The following is a 21,212-nucleotide window of genomic DNA, read 5'->3' as shown; positions in this document are numbered from 1 at the left end:
TCTTAAGCCTGGCTATGTTGATTGACAAGATGTGAATACAGTTATATCTGGAATCAGATGGCTGGAAGTAATCAAAAGGTTGCCGGATTGATTCCCCGCCGTGCTGAATGACGTTGTGTCCTTGGGCAAGGCACTTCACCCTACTTGCCTCGGGGGGAATGTCCCTGTACTTACTGTAAGTCGCTCTGGATAAGAGCGTCTGCTAAATGACTAAATGTAAATGTTATACCAAGCTGTGTAGTGTCATTTATCTTTAATTATATATCGTCATTAAATATTGCTGAATTGGACAGGAATAATTTGATCAAACAACTGGAATAATTCTCACCATATGTTCATATTTAGGTTGTATGCTTTATTGAGGAGGAAATCCACTTCTGCAGTATGTGTTTGACTAATAAAATAATTTGGGACTTGTAGAGCAAGTATGCCGCCTTCACATTTGATACAGCAGCAACAGTGGCATTATCTCCTTTTTGTACATAAGGCTTAGGAGCGTGTTTACAGACATGAGATGCAGTGACTCCTGGGGGACAGAGGGAAACATATTGAATCATTGTTTCAGTTTCCTGAGAACAGAGAAGAAAGCAGTGATGGTAGGAATCAGACAAAGAGATCAATTCAACATTAAGATTCATTTTGACATTCCAGTGCCAGTCTCGCCCACCTTGCGTAACTCATCCACACTTGTTTCAACACTTTAACACTCCTCTCTCCTCCCTCCCACCACCACAACAGAATCACACCCCTGTAAATGGCAGCAAAGTTGGTTCTAAAAAAACATCAATATGCTTTAAAAATAGAAGACAACAAATACAAAATGAAATGTTTTTCCTGATTTTCAAACACAAAATGTACATTAGATGACTGACTGAAATAATATACCATGGTTATTACACATTGTTATTTACAGACTAATCATCTATATTTCTTTCATTCAAACCATAGTTTGTTACAAGGTAAGGAAGCTACTGCTAATACCAATATTATTGGTCTGAAAAACAATAATGGCTTTCTGAACTTTCATGTTACTTTCATTTCCTGCAAACACAAAAGCAATAGGAAGCAATAAGTTAAGAATATACTTCACTCTATACACATCCTTCACAGGAACGCAGAGTGAGAAACAACCGATTTCAATACTAAAATGTAGTTTTAAGAGTGCATTTCCAGGGCCCCAGGGGTGGAGAATTGCAAGGATGACTTTGTTTCACTGATATCTTGTTGAAGTACAGTATGTAGTTGTACATAGCTCTACAGGATAGAGGTGATTTTGTCACCTCTGACATCACTGACAGACGAATGATTGACAAAAAAAAAGCCCCAAAACATAAAAATAACAAGTCAAAGCCCTGGAGTAGCCGACTAGGAGGTACAGCTGATAAATGAACTGTAACAACCTGAAAACACTAACATGTTCAACAAAAATCCAAGAGGCATCTAACAAGAGGTCAATATCACAACTTTAGGTTATGCAGGACTTCCCAGACCTGCCAATCATAAACAGTGTAAACATATATATTGTGTGTCTGTCTGTCTTGTACTTTAGTCCTCCAAGTCATCCCTTCCACAGAGAAACACAGTAATTTTAGAGGCGTTCACCTTAGCCAACACCTTTACCACTACTGTAACAGACTAGCCTGGCTGCCAGCCCAACTTAGCCCCGCCCACACAAAAAAATGGTCGGGAAAAACTATTCCCGAACAGGAGCTGTTTGGACCAATGAAATTGTCAGGGCGGGCTTTATACGATGATGGACAGATGATCAACAGTAACGTAATCAACCACGTCACCAAAGAGCGCTTGGGTTGAATTTGATTTCAACAAACAACATATTACGTTGCTCTGATTGGTTGTAGGTCTATCCAATTGAGTGAAGAGGCATTCGTTTTACGAGTTTGGTTGAAACACGCCCCATACTCACAGCCCAACGGAGAGTTATTAGACTCATAATTATTATTATTATTATTACCACAAAGGTCACCATTTCTGACGGCCGTCAGAATGTGTGACCCAACAAAAACAGATCTAAATTATGAAGATGCCCTTTTAAGATTCTGGGTGGTAGTATTTTGCTACGTAAATTAAATGTGCAGAGGACCACAGTATACATACTGTAGAATGTAAGTATTCATTTCTATAGGCCTGCTGTTTGTATACGTTAGATAAAAACCGGATCGATTCCCGGCCATGCAAAATGACGTTGTGTCTTTAAGGCATTTCACCCTACTTGCCATGGGGTTATGTCCCCGTACCTACTGTAAGTCACTCTGGATAAGAGTGTCTGCTAAATGTAAATATTAATTACACCTCATTCAAATGGTGTAATTGTGAGTTTATTACAACGCATGACCTTGTGGGGATGATTGCACTTTCATAGTAATAGTAAAGCAAGTAATAGTAAGGCAAGTCTGATAACAGTATACTGTTGGTGCAGTTGAGTACAGCTTCAGACCAGACCAGTTACGGGGACATAACTACTTACTTTTGGTTATATTATTGTTAAATGCAGCAAAAAATCCATTAATCAAATAGTGGTATATTCTGGCAGCAGCTGTAATATTACACATCACACTATATGTTATATTATACATGTGCATATAACTGATGAATACATGGTAAGAATGCAGTGCAAACATATATCCAGAATAAACACATATTTGCCTGTCATCAAATGGTTCCTTCCACTGACAATCATTGCAATACACCCCTCAGAATTGTTCCATCCTTTTCAGGGTCTAGGGAGAGCAGTAGCGCCCATAGAAGAGGACACTATTGGTGGGGTTGTGTCTGATGAAGAAGAGGAAGGGGTGGTCAGCAATGAAGGAGGCTGGGATGACACAGCACTCCAACTTCATGATAGCGGCCGTGGCAGCGGCGGCTTCTGTGCCCTCCTCATTGACCTCAACAAAGGCTTTGTGGATGACTTTGGACAGGACAAGGTCGTTGCTAGGGGACATGCCTGTGTGGTTAAATGGGTAGAAACAGGATGTTATCATTTAAATTACATTTTGTCATTTAGCAGACGCTCTTATCCAGAGCGACTTAGAGTAAGTACAGGGACATTCCCCCGAGGCAAGTAGGGTGAAGTGCCTTGCCCAAGGACACAATGTCATCTGGCACAGCCGGGAATTGAACCAGCAACCTTCTGATTACTTGCCCATTCCCTAACCGCTCAGCCACCTGACTCCCATCATTTAAATCATCCATTTAGTAATTTAGCAAACATTTAGTCATCCACCTGGTAAAGTGCAGGTGTCTGACCTGAATCAATTTCTAATTGATAAATTCATTAATAATGAATCCATTCATTTATAATGTTCAAAAGAACAGAGAATGTGCAGAGAGAAAAACGTATAAGGAAGGAAGACAATTTTAAAAGAACAGAAGGAAGAAAGAAACACAAAGGCGTAGGCCCAACCAGAGAAGTCAGCAAGGCCCTCGTCGAAGGCATCCGTCATGCCCATACTGGTCAGTTTGTCGACCAGGTCCAGGGTCTGCTCCAACTTGAACCTGGGCAGGCCCACCTGCACTTCCTGCATATCCATCATGTCTGGTCTGGTCCATTCTATAAAGTTCTCATAGCTCAGATTCTTCTCAAGCTGGGGGGAGGGAGAGGCTTTCATTGATACAGGTTCATTAGTGGGGAGGGAAATCATTTGTGAGAGTATTGAAACAGAGTTCAAGGCAGCTTGTAGAGAAGGTTTTTCTTCTTCCTACCTTCGTCAGACCTGTGATCTCATTGGGCAGCATGATGAGCATGCTCAGATCTTTTCCAACATAAGGTAGCTCCAGGATCTGACAGTCGGCCTCAGGGATGAAAGTCAGGGGGAACTCTGTCTCCTGGTACATCATCTTCACTGGTTTGCTCTCATTCTGAAATGAGAACACCAGAGTTATATGGATGGGATTAATAACAGATGAATGCAAAAGAAGTAGACAGAAAAGAACACAAACTTTGTTCAATTTGGGGCCGTACTTGGTTGGGCTTGAACTGGGTGTCTCTTGTGCTTGTTGCCTCAAACTTTTTCTCCCAGCTGCCTTTAAAGTAGATGGCGTTGACCAGCACCAGCTTGGTCAATTCATCCAGAGTGCCCTTCTGCAGAAGATGCTGGATCTTATCTAGGGAGGAGAAAACCGTAGAATCAGACCCAACCTTTTTCATGATAACTGGCTTTTTGTACAGTGAATACAGCTACATCCCAGTCACCTTGCGTCTGTTTCTCTACCCAGCCGTTGATGTTGAGCCTGGCTGCCTCATAATTCTTCTGGAAGTCCACAGTCTCCAGCTCTGCATCGTAGTGTTTCCTGGTGTCTCCTACAAACTCCTGACACACGCACACAGTAGTGAGAGAAGGTTCATAACGTTATCTCTGAAACGGACACAAACGTTAACTCTGAAACGGACACTCATTTTTAACGAGTTGCGTCCCCGCGTGCATCAAAAATTGTGTCTTTCACACAATCCCTTTGGCCCTCCCTCCCTTCTTCCTCCCCTCTGAATCCACACACGGGGCGTTACCTTCACAAACTGGTAGGTCTGCTCTCCGTAGAGCCTGTTAGCCAGGCTGAGGGCATAGGGGGCTTCTTTCTTGTTAAGCTGAGCCATCTGCTTACTAAAGGCCACGTGCACATCATCCTTTGTCTTGTGAAGGTGCAGGGTCTAAGGCAGAAAAGGAATAGGAGTAATCTTCAAAACAGCATATATGTTTTTGAAGATTGGAGGTTTGGAACTCTGTGTGTGTGTGTGCACTGAAGTGTATGTAACCAGCGTAATAATGGCCAGCAACATTCAACTTTTAGAGAATGTGTATTAGAATAGATGTTGTAATTAAGTAGGTCCAAGCACCACAAGTCACGCTAGATTTTGCTGTCATGACAACCATGTAAGAATGAAAGCTGTGGCCTATCCTTACATACCTACACATTGATACAGACATGCTGTTAGACTGAAACAGACCACCAAAGCCTACCAGACCCACCTCGGACATTTGTGTGGCCGTGTTGCCCCTGGCGCCGAGTAGCACCATGGCCAGAGCTGAAGAGATGCTGAGGGGAGAGAAAAAGACGTTTCCTGTTGGGGATTCCTCTGCAATCTTCTGGAACAGGGCCAGGGAGAAGTTGGCATTTGCCTCAGACAGGGGTGATGCCATGATGATGGGCTGCTGATGGCAAGGATGGAGAGGGGGGAGAGAGAGAGGTGAAGGGTGAGGAACCAGAATACTACACAGGATCTGAAAAAAGTGTAAAGACGTTTTTAAACCATCCAGGTTTCAAATTGAGATAGTTAGCCAGGGAGTCAAGACTTCTCAAACGTAAACAATCCTACACTCAATGTTTGCATTGGCAAAAGGCTAAAAATAACGAGTAAAATGATTATATTAAAACCACCTTTTTATTACAACTTAAATAACTGGCCGTAGTCCTACTGTTGCTCAGCTAACTAGTTCAAGCACTCTGGCAAAAAATGAATACTCACGTATCAAAGGCTGTCTTTCTTAATAAAATGTCGGAGAAGGTCCAGAGGTTGCTAGTTAGTGTTCGTTCAAGAATCTGGTATAGAAGACGTAGTAGTAGACTATACAACCAGCTAACCATATGGAGTTAGATTAACTAAAGTTCGGAAGGAAGATAGCGCACCAAGACTTCTCCACTCCAATCAGCTAACACGCATCAGCCCAGTGAAAGCAGCGAGTAATGCGCACCAAAACTCCAATCAAATAAATACGCAGCCCAGCGAAAGAAGAATGCGACCGAACTACTGGTCTTGAAACTGCAGCTCTCCGGTTCTGCAAGTACATGCAACTAAATTTTTCCAGTAATTTCACTTTTCCAGTAATTCCACTTTTCTTTTTCCCAAGGAATTTGGAGGCCGGGATGACAGTGGGACTGCAACATAAAAAGAAGAAAAGTAGAATAAAATGTCAAAATGATTCATGATACAGACAGACAGACAGACAGACAGACAGACAGACAGACAGACAGACAGACAGACAGACAGACAGACATACAGACATACAGACATACAGACATACATACATACATACATACATACATACATACATACATACATACATACATACATACAATGCCACCGAACTCCCCGGTCTTGAAACTGCAGCTCTCCGGCTCTGCAGGTATGCAACTCAATTTTTCCAGTAATTCCAGTTTTCCAGTAGTTCCACTTTTCAAGTAATTCCACTTTTCTGTATAGTATACGACAGTAAAATAAAAAATATTTTGTTCCCAATTTTCCCAGGGAATGATGAAGTCAACGCAGCAAATCACGAGAAGAATGTCAGACTTCACAGAGCCATTTGAACTCGTCCCCGACTGCAATCGGCTACTCTCGCCAGTCGTTTCATGCAGCCACAGTCCATGTCGAACGCACCTATTGGCTACTTCAAGTCAGCCGGGCTGCAGGCGACGACGGCGCTGCATGAAGTCGAACGCCCCTGTTATCAGATGGCTAGCTGGTTGTACAACGTATGCTATACCAGACTCTTGAAAGAACATGAGCAACCTCTGGACCAAAGAACAACATGCAACCTTTGGACCTAAGAGCATGACATTTATTATGAAAGACAGCCTTTCATTCGTGAGTCACCTATTCAAGACGGATTTTTTTTTTTGCCAGAGTATATATATAAATTGTACTCGTTATTTTTAGCCTTTTGCTAATGCAAACATTGACAGTAGGATTGTTTACGTGTGAGAAGTGTTAACTCCCTGGCTAACTATCTCAATTTGAAACCTGGATGGTTTAAAAACGTCTTCACTTTTTTCAGATCCTGTAGTTATGTTGTCATGGGTCCTTACCCTTCACCTCTCTCTCCTCCCCCCTCTCCGTCTTTGCCATCAGCAGCCCATCCCCATGGTGTCCCTTGTGTGAATAGAATACTCATCAATATTTCTTTCAATCAAACCATAGTTTGTTACAAGGTAAGGAAGCTGCTGTTAAATACCGATATTATCGGACCTGAAAAACTAAAATGGCTTTCTGAACTTTCATTTTACTTTCATTTCCTGCAAACACAAAAGCAATTGGCTGCAATAAGTTAAGAATATACTTCACTCTATCATACACAGGAATCCAGAGTAAGAAACAACCAATTTCAATACTAAAACATTGATTTAAGAGTGCATTTCCAGAGCCACAGGAGTGGAGAATTGCAAGGATTACTTTGTTTCACTGATATCTTGTTGAAGTACAGTATGAGTTGTACATAGCTCTGCAGGATAGAGGTGATTTTGTCACCTCTGACATCATTGACATAGACAAAAGATTGACTAAGAAAAAGCCCCAAAACATATAAATAACAAGTCAAAGCCCTGGAGTAGCCGACTAGGAGGTACAGCTGATATATGAACTGTAACAACCTGAAAACACTGACATGTTCCCAAAAGTGCACACAGCATCTAACAAGAGGTCAATATCACAACTTTAAGTTATGCAGGACTTGAATCCGGACCTGCCAATCACAAACCGTGTAAACATACATATAGTGTGTGTGTGTGTGTCTCTAGTCCTCCAAGTCATCCCGTCCACAGGGGAAAACAGTAACTTTAGAGGCGATGTGTTCTGCGATGGTCCTGCTGCTAGCGATGATCAGCCTCCTGGACATCAGGTCAAACGGCCCTCCTGTGGACACACAGGCCACAGAGAGATCCTCATGAACACAGCTCCTCGACTCAGGAAACATTTAGGAGAGGTATTGAGTTTAAGTGAATCTTAAACTGAATCAAAGTGACTGCTCACCTGAGATGTCCGTGATGACTCCGCCTGCCTCTCTGATGATGGCGGCGCCGGCTGCCATGTCCCAGCAGTGGATGCCCATGTGGTAGTAGGCGTCCGCCGCGCCGCACGCAACCAGACACATGTTTACCGCTGCGCTGCCCGGTGAACGAATCCTAGGATTGTATTAATCAATGTATTTATTGGTCGATGGGTTGACTGATTGAAAGATCATGCAGAAAGAGATCATGGCAGCCCACAAATTGACACAAACTCCCCCAGAAACAATAAATTAAGTTTAACATTACGTTCAATGAATGAATTATGATACAGGTCCCAGGTGTGCAGCTCTGCCCTGCTTACCCATGGACAGGAATGGAGAGGATGGTCTTGATGTTGGCCATCATTGTTTTGAAGTGCTCAGGGTCCTTCTTGAAACCCATCTCCGTGAGCACCAAGGACTTAGTGATGTCTACACAACAAAGTAAAACAGTCAACTTACTTACACAACGCCTCAGTTACACATGTATTTTTCTCTTTTAAAACAGGACTACTGTACACCCTACCTTCCTGCCCAGACACCTTGATGGGGACTCCATCACAGAACGCTCCATTCCCTTTCCGAGCAGTGTACATCTTATCCTCTATGCAGCTGTAAACGATACCAAACTCTATCTGAATTCCACCAACACAAAAACAGCCTGGAGTCAAAAACTTGAACAGTTTTACCAAGGGGTGACTTTTAGAAGCAGTCAATGGGGACTGATGTCCTCACACATGATAAATGCTTAACATACCTCTTTCTTCACAGCAAAGCCAATTGACACAGACACGAAAGGGAACCTGAGAAACACAAGAAGGGTAACGCAAAGTTGCAAGGTGGAATAGAATAAAACGAAATGGAATAGGTGTATCCTCCACAGAGAATATATAGTCAAGAAGTTGGAGGGTGGTAGGCTACAACTCCTTAAGGATCAGGGCAGCGTCAGAATCCATTTCTATTAGCGGCTCCTCTTCCTCCCAGACCTAGGGGTCAGCTCTAAGGGGAGCTTCATTAAAGATAGCCACACCGCAGTGCTGCTAATGCCCACATGAACACACTGAAGAGCCCCAGATAGTGATGAGGGTACTTAATGTCCAAGGCCTAACCAGTCATAACACCCTCCTCCACCTGTGTACAAAGTTGGTGGTCCCATCGATGGGGTCGATGATCCAGGTGGGGTTGTCTGTCAGGATGCTAGGGGCACCAGCGGCTACTGACTCCTCCCCTATGAAACTGGAGGAAGAAGGAGAGGAGGGGAAGTGCATCAGAGACCAAAGACACTTTAGGCAGACATACAGGGGAGAGGGCTTCCTTTTTAAAACATCTGTTTCTGGCTAAAAATGTTTGTTTGTATGCTTATGATAATGAATGCTCAACGACTAAGTAATACATCATTAGTAATCACTCCCACCTCACCTTCCTTACCCCAATTCAAAATGTAAGAAACACAGGAAGAACCATGAGTGAGCATGTTCTACTGTGGTGTTTTCTAGTGTTGCTGAAGTGTTGAGGGTCTGGGATACCTGTGTGTGGGATACTTCTCCTTGATGGAGGAGATGATGAGCTTCTCCACCTTCTGGTCCGTCTCAGTCACCAGATCCACCGGAGAGCTCTTCTGCATGATGGCTATGTCCTTCTGGAGCGCTGCGCGGATCATCTGACAAGCCGCAAAGTGAAGGAAATAGTGGCATCAGCCTGTAGGTTAGTGTTGGAAAGGTGTTGCTCAGATTAATGGGAATCTTACAATTTGACTAATGCAGTCTATGCACTCTACGTTGCTGAATGCTGATTAAATGGAGGTATCTGTAACACAGACGTACCATTTAGATTGCATCTAGCTAGGCTTCAACTCAATCTTCAACCTTTATGTGCTGAGAGAAACATGTTGGAATAACACGGTGGATGTACTGTGTGAGTCTAGTCTCAGTAGCATTTCAGTGTCCCAGACTTGAAACGAACTAACCTTCCCCGCTTCTTTGGTCACTTCCAAACAGTGGTCCATGCACTCCTTCCACTCGTCAGCCATGGTGACAGAAATCGTAACCTGAAGCCACACAACTAACAACTGAGGATATGTCTAGACTAGCGCACACACATGAGAAATATTGTCAGCTGAACTGAACGAGTTAACGTGATAGATAGGTACTTGTGACATCGAATCTCTAATACTAGCAGAGAATGTCATTAAACAGGCTCTGGTACTAGTCTAGCCTACAGCAGAAGCTAATCAGCTGTAGTAGCTAGCCAAATATACTAAATACCAGTAATAACCCTGATACCGCTAGCTTAATTTACTTTGCAAGATCGTCATGCTTCTACATGCAAAACGCACTTCCGTACAACAAAGCTAAGTAATAACAGTAAGTGACAACGATTGTGAAAATTACAATAATTCAAGACAACTTACTTCACTTTGTGTAAATGACTACTGTGCGTTGGGGTCAAGGCTAGGCGTGAGTATAACGAATAGATTATTGGCAGAGAATGTCCAATATATTAAACAGGCTCTGTTATTGGTCCACCAACGTCGGTGACATGAGAAGCGAATGTATCATTGGGTAAAATATGATTAAACGAAATCAAGCCCCACCTACCACCAGGAAGCTTACTGTAAACAAAATAAATTAAGACCGCTCGCCACGGCAGGCTACGAACGCTTTTCCAGAGCCTGGTAAGCCTTTATTAGACATACCGGCATGTGTTGAATAATTACGCAAAAAATTACCGGCATGTGTGAAATGATTACGCCAAAGAAAAATGGTAACAGGGTGTCTAGTGTGTTTATATTAACAAAGCTGATTGATCACTCTTGCTTGTTTCTCTCCTTAGAATTGAAGATCATAATTCAAACATTAACTTCTTGAATCTCGTATTTTGACTATGATTTTGACACAGGCGATTTGGCTAGGCCACTGTGCACTGTCTGTTTAAGACATTCATCTTCCCAGAAAGAAAACTGAAACTTATATGGTGTGCCTTTCACAGAACCACAGGCTGGACTGTATGTAGGCTGCCCCTGACGATAAGGTAAACTAGTGGTTTCTGCAGCCCAATGGCTGAAGTAGGAGAGCTTTTAAATGAGTCGAAGTGTTCTATCTGTCTGGATGTACCGAAGGATCCTAAAACAACCCAGTGTGGACACACTCACTGTAAGGTCTGTCTCAATGAGTACTGGGTTCAGCTTGATCAAAGTGACAGCTGCTGCCCTCAGTGCAGTCGGGAATCCACTTTACAACCTGCCACCAAGGTAACTGAAGAGACTGGAAGAGAAAAATGTGTATCCCCTGCAAAGAATGATACTCAGCTCTGCTCAAAAACCGACTTATACCTTCACAACCAACCACCAGTCATTGGGAAGGGCAGCCCTTTGACTCAAAGGAGTGTCTGTCCCCCTGTCCTCAGGGACGAGCTCAATGTTCGCACAGAGTGTGCTGATGGTCACCCCAAGGGGGACAACTCAGGACCCGCTTCAGTAAAGAAGTCTAAAAAGGTGTGGTTAGATTGTGGTGCATTATCTGTAAACAGCGAAAGCTGTTGGAACTGTATTGTAGTCCACTCCATGAACAGAATAAAACATCTGTTCTGTGTGGGAGCATCAATGTGTTATAGCTAGTGAGTCAAATGTATTCAAATTTCTACCTAGACCATGCTATTGCCAAGTTCAATTCTAATCACTTGTTCCCTTCCACTGTAGGGTCACCGGCATAAAAAAAAGAGTGACCCCCCCAGAACGTACAATGACATAATTGAAGAGAGAGAGGACGAGCTAAAGAACCTGAAAGATGAGATGGAATCTCTGAAGGTCAGACTTGTGTATAGAAGGTGTGGTTCTGTATGAGTTATGAAAATGCACCCTTCACTCCCTTCCTGAAGGCAATCTCGATCTAACATAACTGAACAGCTGACTGCATACTTTCCCTAGACAGCTGTTAACTATCCAGTCATGCTTTATTTGCAAAAAACATACATTTCTCTACAAGAGGCCTCTAAGCAGTTCATTCATTTGCCGTACTTTCTGACAGTGCCTGGCATGCTGCAGCTTGCATCTTGCATCAATACAGCATGTTGCTGTATTGAATTAGTACTTGAAATAAATACAAAATTCCTCCAAAAAGGGATGGTGGTGGTGGGATATTAACAATAATAAAAACAACAACATCCATGTTAGATCAGTGATTTGTCAAGGAATCTATAATGGTTTAGAGGGCACCAACACAAAACAGATAATCCACACGGCTCTCTACTCGACAGTTGCTAAAAGGATGAACCACTATGGTCTCTAACAGTTGGATTTCTCTCCAAACAGCGTTCCTCCCAAGTTACTGTGGAGGACTGTGAGAAGTTCTTGACGGAGTTGGTGGAGAGAACGACCTCTGAACTGAGAGAACGTATCCAAGCCCAGGAGGGGGCCATGTTGAGGGAGGCTGAGGGTCACCTGCAAACCCTGGAGGCGGAGATTGTAGAACTGAGAAGAGCAGAGGCGGAGCATAAGCCACTGGCTCCCTTAGATGAACGCCCACACTTCTTCCAGGTGCGTGCATGTGCAGAGGCCTCTTTTGAAGAGATATATTTACTTTATCTAAAATATTCTCCTGCCGGTGGAGCAAGATTTTTTACCCCAAAAGTTTGGTATTTTAACCTCTCATAAATGCAACTCCTTCAGGTGGTATACCCCCAAACAAGCAGGGAGGCCTTATTTTGGCAGTATTTTTGGCAAGGCTGAATTATAATTTCTTCAGAATGTTGTTGGTTTGTCCCTGGCTGGTTACTCAGGCGCAGTAAAGCAGATAGTGCCATTTTGTATGTGTGACAAACTTCTGTTACTCATGTCGTACAATTAAGTGGTTGGTCTTTCTGTCTGTGACTGCTAGTAGAAGATACCCAGCATCACCTCTGCCTTTGGCACGGTGCAAAGAAGTGTCTACAAACTGCAAAAGCAACTTGAAAAGGGCTTCGACATTGTACTCAAGGATTTCTTCTTAGAAGGTGCGTGTGAGTGTGTTTATTTGCAGGTGTGTGAGTACACATGAGTTTGAGGGAGGTTCCTTCACAGTCACTTTTATCTGTCTGTTTCCTCAACAGCTAAACATCTGCTAGAACCTCACAGTAAGCATCCCCATTCACACCATTCTTACTATCTACTCATGAATAGGTTCCTATTCATAACACAACACTACACAGTTTGACAGAGATCTTTGGATTCTGTCCCTCTCTCTTTAGCGCTGTCTTCCCTTGCTGATAGAGTAGTGGAGGAACATGAGCTGGTAAAAAAACAGTGACAAGATATTGTAATGAATCTGGGGTATCTCTGAAGCATCCTTATTCATGCGATTCTTGGCTTGTTTCAGGAAGACTACAAGGACATAGAGTCTGTGAGGACAAAGGAGATGTTTGCACAGATGGAGGACATCCTGGGCCGTCTGACGCCTGAGAGATTCCCGCAACTAATGAGAGTGGTGGCGGCCTTTCCCATCACCACGGAGGAGAGGCTGAGGGGCATCGTAGACCTCATCTATGAGGAGGCCATCTCAGACCCTGACAACTCTGAGGCTTACGCACAAATGTGCAAATGTTTGCAGCTGGTTAGACTGATACTGTGGCTGTCTCTCCATGTCTATGTCATGTGTTATAGTATGTCTTGCTTCCAGGAGTAACCCCCCCCCCCCCCCCCCTGTCTCTCTCACTCTCACCCAGCGTAAAGTCCCCAGCTCAGACAAACCGGGAGAGACATTGAATTTCCGCAAGCTGATGCTGAATCGATGCCTTGTAGACTTTGAGAGGAAACACACTGAGTGTTTTGAAGAGTTTTTTGACAAGATGAAGGTCGCCACTGATGTATGGAATTGTGCATATGCTTGTTATTTTTTCCCATGTATTTGGTTTTTAAAATACTTTAAACCCTTAGACTGGTTTACATTTTGATAATCATGCCTCATTAGTGTCAAGCATAATCAATCAAGTACAGATAAGAACTAGAAAGTAGTTCTGCAGTATTATATAAATATAAAAAGTTTGCCTTTATCTATGTCATCTCGGAAGGAGCAACGCAGCCTGCAGGGAGAGAAACTGGAAGAGGCATTTGCTGAGCTTCAAGACAAAGCAGTGGGAAACATCAAGTTCATCTGTGAGTTCTTCAAGCTAAACATGATGACAGAGGCCCAAATGCATGAATTCTTACTAAAGCTGATGACGAGAAGGGACGCAATATCCATTGCATGTTTTTCCACTATGCTCTCTACCATCGGAAAGGACTTGGACCATGGAAAGGCCAAGGTAAAACATTAAAGACAAGTCTGTCTACTCATTGTTGGTGTGTGTACATGTGTGTGCCTTGCTTGTCAACAAAAGACAGCTATGTCTTTATATTCCCACAGCCCAGAATGGATCAGTACCACAAGCACATTGAGATAATCGTCAAGGAAAAGAATTCCTCTGTGCCTGACAGGCATGTCCTCTTTGAGCTTCACCAATTGCTGAAAGACAGACAGGTAACATTGGAAAGCCTCAGACGGGTGGATTACAGATGTTGGTTTATTTGAACAACTTTGATTGAACTTTGGCTCCCACCTTGGTGGCAAAAAGTGATTGATGGCAAACTCCCTGCATGTTTTTTGCCCCGTATAGGAGGAAGAGCCCAAGAACCCTGAGTTGGTGAAGACACAGGAGATGTTTGCCAAAATGGAAGACATCTTGATTCACGTGAACAGAGAGAACTTTCAACAGGTGATGAAAGAAGTTGGGACCTTGCCTATTAACACGGAAGAGAGGTTGAAAGGCATCATAGACCTGATTTATCAAAAGGCCATTTCAGACCCTGACAACTCAGAGGTGTATGCCAACATGTGCAGATCCCAGATGGGGGTAGGTATGTTATTCTGGCTATCTGTGTGTGCATGTGTTCCCATTTTATATTTTAATCCTCTCTCTCTCTTGCTCTCTCTTTCTGTCTCTCACCCAGCGTAAAGTCCCCAGTTCAGACAATCCAGGAAAGACATTGAATTTCCGCAAATTGTTGCTAAACCGTTGCCAGGTGGATTTTGACAAAGACAAGACAGAGGTCTTGAGGGAGAAGCAGAAAGAGTTGGAGGCCACTGTTGATGTATGACATCACCTTGCATAAGTACACATTAGACAATCAGTCTAGCACAAATAATACTTGATGAAATAATACATGACTTTAAAACATACTAATTTCTTTGCATACTAAAACTTTCTTCTGATCTGATCAAGAATAAGGACCGCATACGACTGAGAGAGGAAATAAGAGTGATAACATCTGAGGTTCAAGCTGAGGCTGTAGGAAACGTCAAACTCATTTCTGAGTTGTTTAAGCTGAAGATGGTGACAGAAGCTATCATCCACGACTGCATTGTGAAACTACTGAAATGCAAGGAAAACATAGCACTTTCTTGTGTGGTCACTATTCTGTCCACTGTTGGTAAGGACTTGGACCATGACAAGTCCAAGGTAAGGCTGTCTACAATTTTTTTATTGTGTGTTTGTGTATGTGTTTTAAGTGTCTGAGCATGTACAGTGACACCTATATATGTGTGTCATGTTCTTTGTGTGTCAATCCATCAGTGCTTTGGTTTGAGAAAAGCATGTTATAAATATAATAAATTATGATTATCAGTCCATACAAATAAATGACTCATTATGTCCATGTATATTCCCACAGCCAAGAATGGATCAGTACTACAATCTAATTGAGAAGATTGTCAAGGACAAGAAGATCCCACCCCACGTTTGTAATGAGCTTACACAGTTGCTGGAAATTAGACAGGTATCAAAACTGTACAGTACAAAGTACAGGCCTATTTGTTTATGAAAGAGTTATTTTTGTCTACAATTCTCTGAAGACAGGCTCTTGTGACTTTGGCATTATTTAATTTGCCATCCTTCACATGTGTGATGTCACATTTTAAGATAGTTACTTTTTTTCCATTAATTCCACTCTTCTGTGTAATATACCAAACAGGTAAATTATTTTCATTAAAATAATTGTGTTCCTAATTTTCCCAGGAAATTTGGAGGAATAGAGACCAGTATTGTATTGTATAAGTCTAGTATTGGCCGAATCCCACTACTCCCCCTTACCCCTTCCCCTTAGTTTTGCGCGTTCCCGTGAGAGCTAGTGTGTCCCAATACTCTTTTTGAGCTAGGGGAAGGGCTAAGACTAAGGCCGAATCCCAATACTCCCCCTTACCCCTTCCCCTTCCCCCTTCCCCCTTCCCCTTAATTTACCCCTAGCCCTTGGCCCTCGAAACTAAGGGGTAAGGGCTACATAGCCCTAAGAAATGGGACACCACTTGGTTACAGGTACGTCATCTAGCACGTATCGATATCTCCAAAGCAAGTAGTGTTATGCACTGATTTAAACGAAATTCGCTGCTAATGGAGTTTACTTTAAACTGTAGACATGCTAGTCAAAGAAATGCGGGACTGTTGTGCAATTCAGCACTGTAATATTAGCGTACCAAACTAGCCATTTTTAGAAACGTTTCAATTAGGAAAATGGTTGCAAATATATATGTTCATGACTGTATATAACACAAAACAAGACTGTCATAATTTTTTTATCAATTAATTAAGCCGAAAATATTATATTTAGCGGACTCTCTGGATGATCTGGCCGCCATTGTTGCCGGTCGCGCAGTTTTCACATAGCCCTCGGTTTCAAGTAAGCTCCCGACCTCACTTGGTTTTAAGGGGTGTATACCCCTTAGTCTTAGCCCTTCCCCTAGCTCAAAAAGAGTATTGGGACACCACTAGCTCTCACGGGAACGCGCAAAACGAAGGGGAAGGGGTAAGGGGAAGGGGGATTCGGCCTAAGGGGTTAAAACCAAGTGAGGTCGGGAGCTTACTTGAAACCTAGGGCTATACGCTAATATTACAGTGCTGAATTGCACAACAGTCCCGCATTTCTTTGACTAGCATGTCTACAGTTTAAACTAAACTCCATTAGCAGCGAATTTCGTTTAATATCAGTGCATAACACTACTTGCTTTGGAGACATCGATACGTGCTAGATGACGTACTTGTAACCAAGTGGTGTCCCATTTCATAGGGCTATGTAGCCCTTACCCCTTAGTTTCGTTACCGCTGCTGGGTGAAAGGCGAGCATGGTTTGAATCCAATGCGGCCTGTTCTGCAAACGTACCCCATGCGCATTTTCATCCAAGGTCCTAGGCATCGCTCTCAAACTTGGTTAGAATACTCAGTCAAGCTACATGCATGTTTCTGCTTCCCCTGTCGACAATTTGGAGCCAGAAATGATAAAGACATCACATTCATAGACAAAGTTTTTACCAATTGGAAAACAGCAGCGGTTTATTTTACATAGAGCTCAAAAAACTATTTTGCGCTCAAATGAATGCCCAAAAATTTGGTGTGAAGGATCCTGTCCTGGGTTTGGGTTAAGCCCCGAATGTGTATAAGTAAGAAAAAATTGCTCCAGATTAGTGTGAATCGATTAAATAACTACAAAGAATATTTCAAAGTTTTAATACCTTTTTTTGTGGGTCACACATTCTGACGGCCGTCAGAAATGGTGACCTGTGTGGTAATGGCTCCAAGCTGACTCTAAGTAAGAAACATTTCTCCAGATTAGTGTGAATCGATTAAATAACTACAAAGAATATTTCTAAGTTTTAATACCTTTGGGAAGCAGTTGTTGTGGGTCACACATTCTGACGGCCGTCAGAAATGGTGACCCATGTGGTAACTGCTCTATGACACATTCGTAAAACTATTTTTTTTTTGTGGGTCACACATTCTGACGGCCGTCAGAAATGGTGACCTGTGTGGTAATGGCTCTATGACGACTCTAAATCAGAAACAACGGTTCAAGATTAGTGTGAATCGATGACATAACTACCCAAAACCATCTTTCCCAGTTTTAATACCTTTGGGAAGGAGTTACAGAGGGAACACACATTCTTAAAACATATATTTTTTTGTGGGTCACACTTTGTGACGGCCGTCAGAAATGGTGACCTCGGTGGTAATGGCTCTATGCTGACTCTAAGTAAGAAACATTTCTCCAGATTAGTGTGAATCGATTAAATAACTACAAAAAAAGGATCTTTCGAAATTGTAATACCTTTAGGAAGCAGTTACGGTGGGCACACACATTCTTAAAACATCTTCTGTGGGTCACACATTCTGACAGCCGTCAGAAATGGTGACCTGTGTGGTAATGGCTCTATGACGACTCTAAATCAGAAACAACGGCTCAAGATTAGTGTGAATCGATGAAATAACTACCCCAAACCATCTTTGAAAGTTGTAATACCTTTGGGAAGCAATTACAGTGGGAACACACATTCTTAAAATATTTTTTTTGTGTGGGTCACACATTCTGACGGCCGTCAGAAATGGTGACCTCTGTTGTATTGGCTCTGTGATGACTCCAAATCAGAAAACATCGCTCCAGATTGATGTGATGGGATGAAATAACTACCACAAATTATCGTTCGAAGTTTTGATACCTTTGGGAAGCAATTACGGTGGGAACACACATTCTTAAAATATCTTTTTATTTTTATTTTGGGTCACACATTCTGACGGCCGTCAGAAATGGTGACCTGTGTGGTAATGGCTCTAAGACGACTCTAAATCAAAAACAACGGCTCCAGATTAATGTGAATGATTAAATAATTACCCCAAACGATCTTTCGAAATTGTAATACCTTTAGGAAGCAGTTAAGGTGGGACCACACATTCTTAAAACAAATATTTTTTGTGGGTCACACATTCTGACGGCCGTCAGAAATGGTGACCTCAGTGGTAATGGCTCTATGATGACTCTAAGTAAGAAACATTTCTCCAGATTAGTGTGAATCGATTAAATAACTACAAAAAAGAATATTTTGAAGTTTTAATACCTTTGGGAAGCAGTTACGGTGGGAACACACATTCTTAAAACATCTTTTTTTTGTGGGTCACATATTATGACGGCCGTCAGAAATGGTGACCTGTGTGGTATTGGCTCTATGACGACTCTAAATTTAGAAACAACGGCTCAAGATTAGTGTGAATCGATGAAATAACTACCCCAAACCATCTTTGAAAGTTTTAATACCTTTGGGAAGCACTTACAGTGGGAACACACATTCTTAAAACATCTTTTTTATGGGTCACACATTCTGACGGCCGTCAGAAATGGTGACCTGTGTAGTAATGGCTCTATGACGACTCGAAATCAGAAACAACGGCTCAAGATTAGTGTGAATCTATTAAATAACTACCCCAAACCATCTTTGAAAGTTTTAATACCTTTGGGAAGCACTTACAGTGGGAACACACATTCTTAAAACATATTTTTTTTTGTGGGTCACACATTCTGACGGCCGTCAGAAATGGTGACCTCGGTGGTAATGGCTCGATGACTCAAAATCAGAAACAATGGCTCCAAATTAGTGTGAACTTATAAAATAACCACCCCAAACCATCTTTCGAAGTTGTAATACCTTTGGGAAGCAGCTACGGGGGAAACACACATTCTTAAATCCTTTTTTTTTTATGTATTTTTTTTGTGGGTCACACATTTTGACGGTCGTCAGAAATGGTGTCCTCTATGGTAATGGCTCTATTACGACTCTATTTTTTTTTTTAATGGCTCCACATGAGTGTTAAGTTGATGAAATAACAACCCTTAACCCTCTTTCGAAGTTAATACATTTGGGAAGCAGTTACGGAGGGAAAAACATTCTTAAATAATCGTTTTATTTTTTGGGTGGGTCACACATTCTGACGGCCGTCAGAAATGGTATCCTATGGTAATGGCACGATGAGTCTAAATCAGAAACAATGGCTCCAAATTAGTTTGAATCGATGAAATAACTACCCCAGACCATCTTTCGAAATTTTAATACATTTTGGAAGCAGTAAAGGTGGGAAAAACATTCTTAAATAATCTTTTTATTGTTTTGGGTCACACATTCTGACGGCCGTCAGAAATGGTGACCTATATGTGGTAATGGCTCTATGATGACTCTAAATCGGCAAAATGGCTCCACATTAGTGTTAAATTGAATAAATAACAACCCCAAACCATCTTTCGAAGTATTAATACATTTGGGAATTAGTTACGGAGGGAACACACATTCTTACAAAATCGTTTTATTTTTTTGGTGGGTCACACATTCTGACGGCCGTCAGAAATGGTGACCTATGTGGTAATGGCTCGATGACTCAAAATCAGAAACAATGGCTCCAAATTAGTGTGAACTGATAAAATAACTACCCCAAACCATCTTTCTAATTTTTAATACATTTTATAAGCAGTTATGGTGGGAACAAACATTCTTAAAAAATATTTTTTTATGTAGTTTTTGTGGGTCACACATTCTGACGGCCGTCAGAAATGGTATCCTCTATGGTAATGGTGCGATGACTCTAAATCAGAAACAATGGCTCCAAATTAGTGTTATATGGATAAAATAACAACCCCAAACCATCTTTCAAAGTATTAATACATTTGGGAAGTAGTTACGGGGGGAACGCACATTCTTACAAAATCGTTGTATTTTTTTGGTGGGTCACACATTCTGACGGCCGTCAGAAATGGTGACCTATGTGGTAATGGCTCTATGATGACTCTAAGTAAGAAACATTTCTCCAGATTAGTGTGAATCGATGAAATAACTACCCTAAACCATCTTTCGAATTTTTTATACATTTTATAAGCGGTTACGGTGGGAACAAACATTCTTAAAAAATATTTTTTATGTCGTTTTGGTGGGTCACACATTCTGACGGCCGTCAGAAATGGTGACCTATGTGGTAATGGCTCTATGATGACTCTAAATCAGAAACAATGGCTCCAAATTAGTTTGAATCGATGAAATAACAACCCTTAACCCTCTTTCGAAGTTAATACATTTGGGAAGCAGTTACGGAGGGAAAAACATTCTTAAATAATCGTTTTATTTTTTGGGTGGGTCACACATTCTGACGGCCGTCAGAAATGGTATCCTATGGTAATGGCACGATGAGTCTAAATCAGAAACAATGGCTCCAAATTAGTTTGAATCGATGAAATAACTACCCCAGACCATCTTTCGAAATTTTAATACATTTTGGAAGCAGTAAAGGTGGGAAAAACATTCTTAAATAATCTTTTTATTGTTTTGGGTCACACATTCTGACGGCCGTCAGAAATGGTGACCTATATGTGGTAATGGCTCTATGATGACTCTAAATCGGCAAAATGGCTCCACATTAGTGTTAAATTGAATAAATAACAACCCCAAACCATCTTTCGAAGTATTAATACATTTGGGAATTAGTTACGGAGGGAACACACATTCTTACAAAATCGTTTTATTTTTTTGGTGGGTCACACATTCTGACGGCCGTCAGAAATGGTGACCTATGTGGTAATGGCTCGATGACTCAAAATCAGAAACAATGGCTCCAAATTAGTGTGAA

The 21,212-nt window shown here is 41.9% G+C and overlaps 3 protein-coding genes across 10 annotated transcripts in view; 1 reads left to right on the top strand and 2 right to left on the bottom strand.

Moving 5' to 3' along the window:
* Nucleotides 1–334: 334 nt before the first annotated feature.
* Nucleotides 335–6,861, bottom strand: LOC146274883 (leukocyte elastase inhibitor-like). Of its 3 annotated transcripts, none has more exons than XM_084703799.1 (9): nucleotides 6,088–6,861; nucleotides 5,480–5,889; nucleotides 4,983–5,165; nucleotides 4,523–4,663; nucleotides 4,211–4,328; nucleotides 3,980–4,122; nucleotides 3,721–3,876; nucleotides 3,422–3,602; nucleotides 335–2,962 (listed from the first exon to the last, which is right to left on the bottom strand). In XM_084703799.1, the coding sequence occupies exons 3-9, from the start codon at nucleotides 5,151–5,153 to the stop codon at nucleotides 2,739–2,741; spliced, it is 1,134 nt and encodes a 377-aa protein (XP_084559925.1). In that variant the 5' UTR covers nucleotides 5,154–5,165; nucleotides 5,480–5,889; nucleotides 6,088–6,861; the 3' UTR covers nucleotides 335–2,738. The 3 variants fall into 3 exon arrangements, with proteins under 3 accessions (XP_084559925.1, XP_084559923.1, XP_084559924.1); XM_084703797.1 differs by having other exon boundaries at nucleotides 4,983–5,162; XM_084703798.1 differs by lacking the exon at nucleotides 6,088–6,861 and having other exon boundaries at nucleotides 4,983–5,162; nucleotides 5,480–5,979.
* A 258-nt stretch (nucleotides 6,862–7,119) lies between these two features.
* Nucleotides 7,120–10,427, bottom strand: LOC146274882 (inositol monophosphatase 1-like). Of its 2 annotated transcripts, none has more exons than XM_084703801.1 (9): nucleotides 10,186–10,427; nucleotides 9,742–9,822; nucleotides 9,302–9,473; nucleotides 8,907–9,011; nucleotides 8,533–8,578; nucleotides 8,302–8,410; nucleotides 8,099–8,207; nucleotides 7,760–7,911; nucleotides 7,120–7,642 (listed from the first exon to the last, which is right to left on the bottom strand). In XM_084703801.1, the coding sequence occupies exons 3-9, from the start codon at nucleotides 9,433–9,435 to the stop codon at nucleotides 7,524–7,526; spliced, it is 774 nt and encodes a 257-aa protein (XP_084559927.1). In that variant the 5' UTR covers nucleotides 9,436–9,473; nucleotides 9,742–9,822; nucleotides 10,186–10,427; the 3' UTR covers nucleotides 7,120–7,523. The 2 variants fall into 2 exon arrangements, with proteins under 2 accessions (XP_084559927.1, XP_084559926.1); XM_084703800.1 differs by having other exon boundaries at nucleotides 9,302–9,435; nucleotides 10,186–10,426.
* A 289-nt stretch (nucleotides 10,428–10,716) lies between these two features.
* Nucleotides 10,717–21,212, top strand: part of LOC146274881 (leukocyte elastase inhibitor-like) — a 66,088-nt gene continuing 55,592 nt past the window's right edge. The window contains exons 1-14 of one of the 5 annotated variants that reach the window (XM_084703791.1): nucleotides 10,717–11,268; nucleotides 11,473–11,580; nucleotides 12,085–12,309; nucleotides 12,653–12,764; nucleotides 12,861–12,884; nucleotides 12,999–13,042; nucleotides 13,127–13,360; nucleotides 13,473–13,613; nucleotides 13,818–14,051; nucleotides 14,153–14,266; nucleotides 14,403–14,639; nucleotides 14,737–14,877; nucleotides 15,009–15,245; nucleotides 15,457–15,561. In XM_084703791.1, coding sequence (XP_084559917.1) covers nucleotides 10,831–11,268; nucleotides 11,473–11,580; nucleotides 12,085–12,309; nucleotides 12,653–12,764; nucleotides 12,861–12,884; nucleotides 12,999–13,042; nucleotides 13,127–13,360; nucleotides 13,473–13,613; nucleotides 13,818–14,051; nucleotides 14,153–14,266; nucleotides 14,403–14,639; nucleotides 14,737–14,877; nucleotides 15,009–15,245; nucleotides 15,457–15,561 — 2,394 coding nt within the window. In that variant the 5' untranslated portion in view covers nucleotides 10,717–10,830. Of the gene's footprint in view, nucleotides 11,269–11,472; nucleotides 11,581–12,084; nucleotides 12,310–12,652; nucleotides 12,765–12,860; nucleotides 12,885–12,998; nucleotides 13,043–13,126; nucleotides 13,361–13,466; nucleotides 13,614–13,817; nucleotides 14,052–14,152; nucleotides 14,267–14,402; nucleotides 14,640–14,736; nucleotides 14,878–15,008; nucleotides 15,246–15,456; nucleotides 15,562–21,212 lie in introns of those variants that run through there. The other 4 variants (XM_084703793.1, XM_084703789.1, XM_084703792.1 and 1 more) reach the window with 4 other exon arrangements.

The sequence above is a fragment of the Hypomesus nipponensis genome, chromosome 8 (genome assembly GCF_054491055.1).
Source record: "Hypomesus nipponensis isolate SF chromosome 8, ASM5449105v1, whole genome shotgun sequence".
Taxonomy (NCBI): domain Eukaryota; kingdom Metazoa; phylum Chordata; class Actinopteri; order Osmeriformes; family Osmeridae; genus Hypomesus; species Hypomesus nipponensis.
The sequence above is the reverse complement of the archived record's forward strand: the minus strand, read 5'-3'. Positions and strand labels throughout refer to the sequence as shown.

Coding starts and splice junctions, on each gene's coding strand:
- LOC146274883 (XM_084703799.1), bottom strand. CDS start 5,153: ATGGCATCACCCCTGTCTGAGGCAAATGCCAACTTCTCCCTGGCCCTG. Junction 4,329..4,522: donor AGACCTACCAGTTTGTGAAG/GTAACGCCCCGT, acceptor TGCGTGTGTCAG/GAGTTTGTAGGAGACACCAG. Junction 4,123..4,210: donor GGTAGAGAAACAGACGCAAG/GTGACTGGGATG, acceptor TCTCCTCCCTAG/ATAAGATCCAGCATCTTCTG.
- LOC146274882 (XM_084703800.1), bottom strand. CDS start 9,804: ATGGCTGACGAGTGGAAGGAGTGCATGGACCACTGTTTGGAAGTGACC. Junction 9,436..9,741: donor TGACCAAAGAAGCGGGGAAG/GTTAGTTCGTTT, acceptor GCGGCTTGTCAG/ATGATCCGCGCAGCGCTCCA. Junction 8,579..8,906: donor ACCACCAACTTTGTACACAG/GTGGAGGAGGGT, acceptor TGTGTTTCTCAG/GTTCCCTTTCGTGTCTGTGT.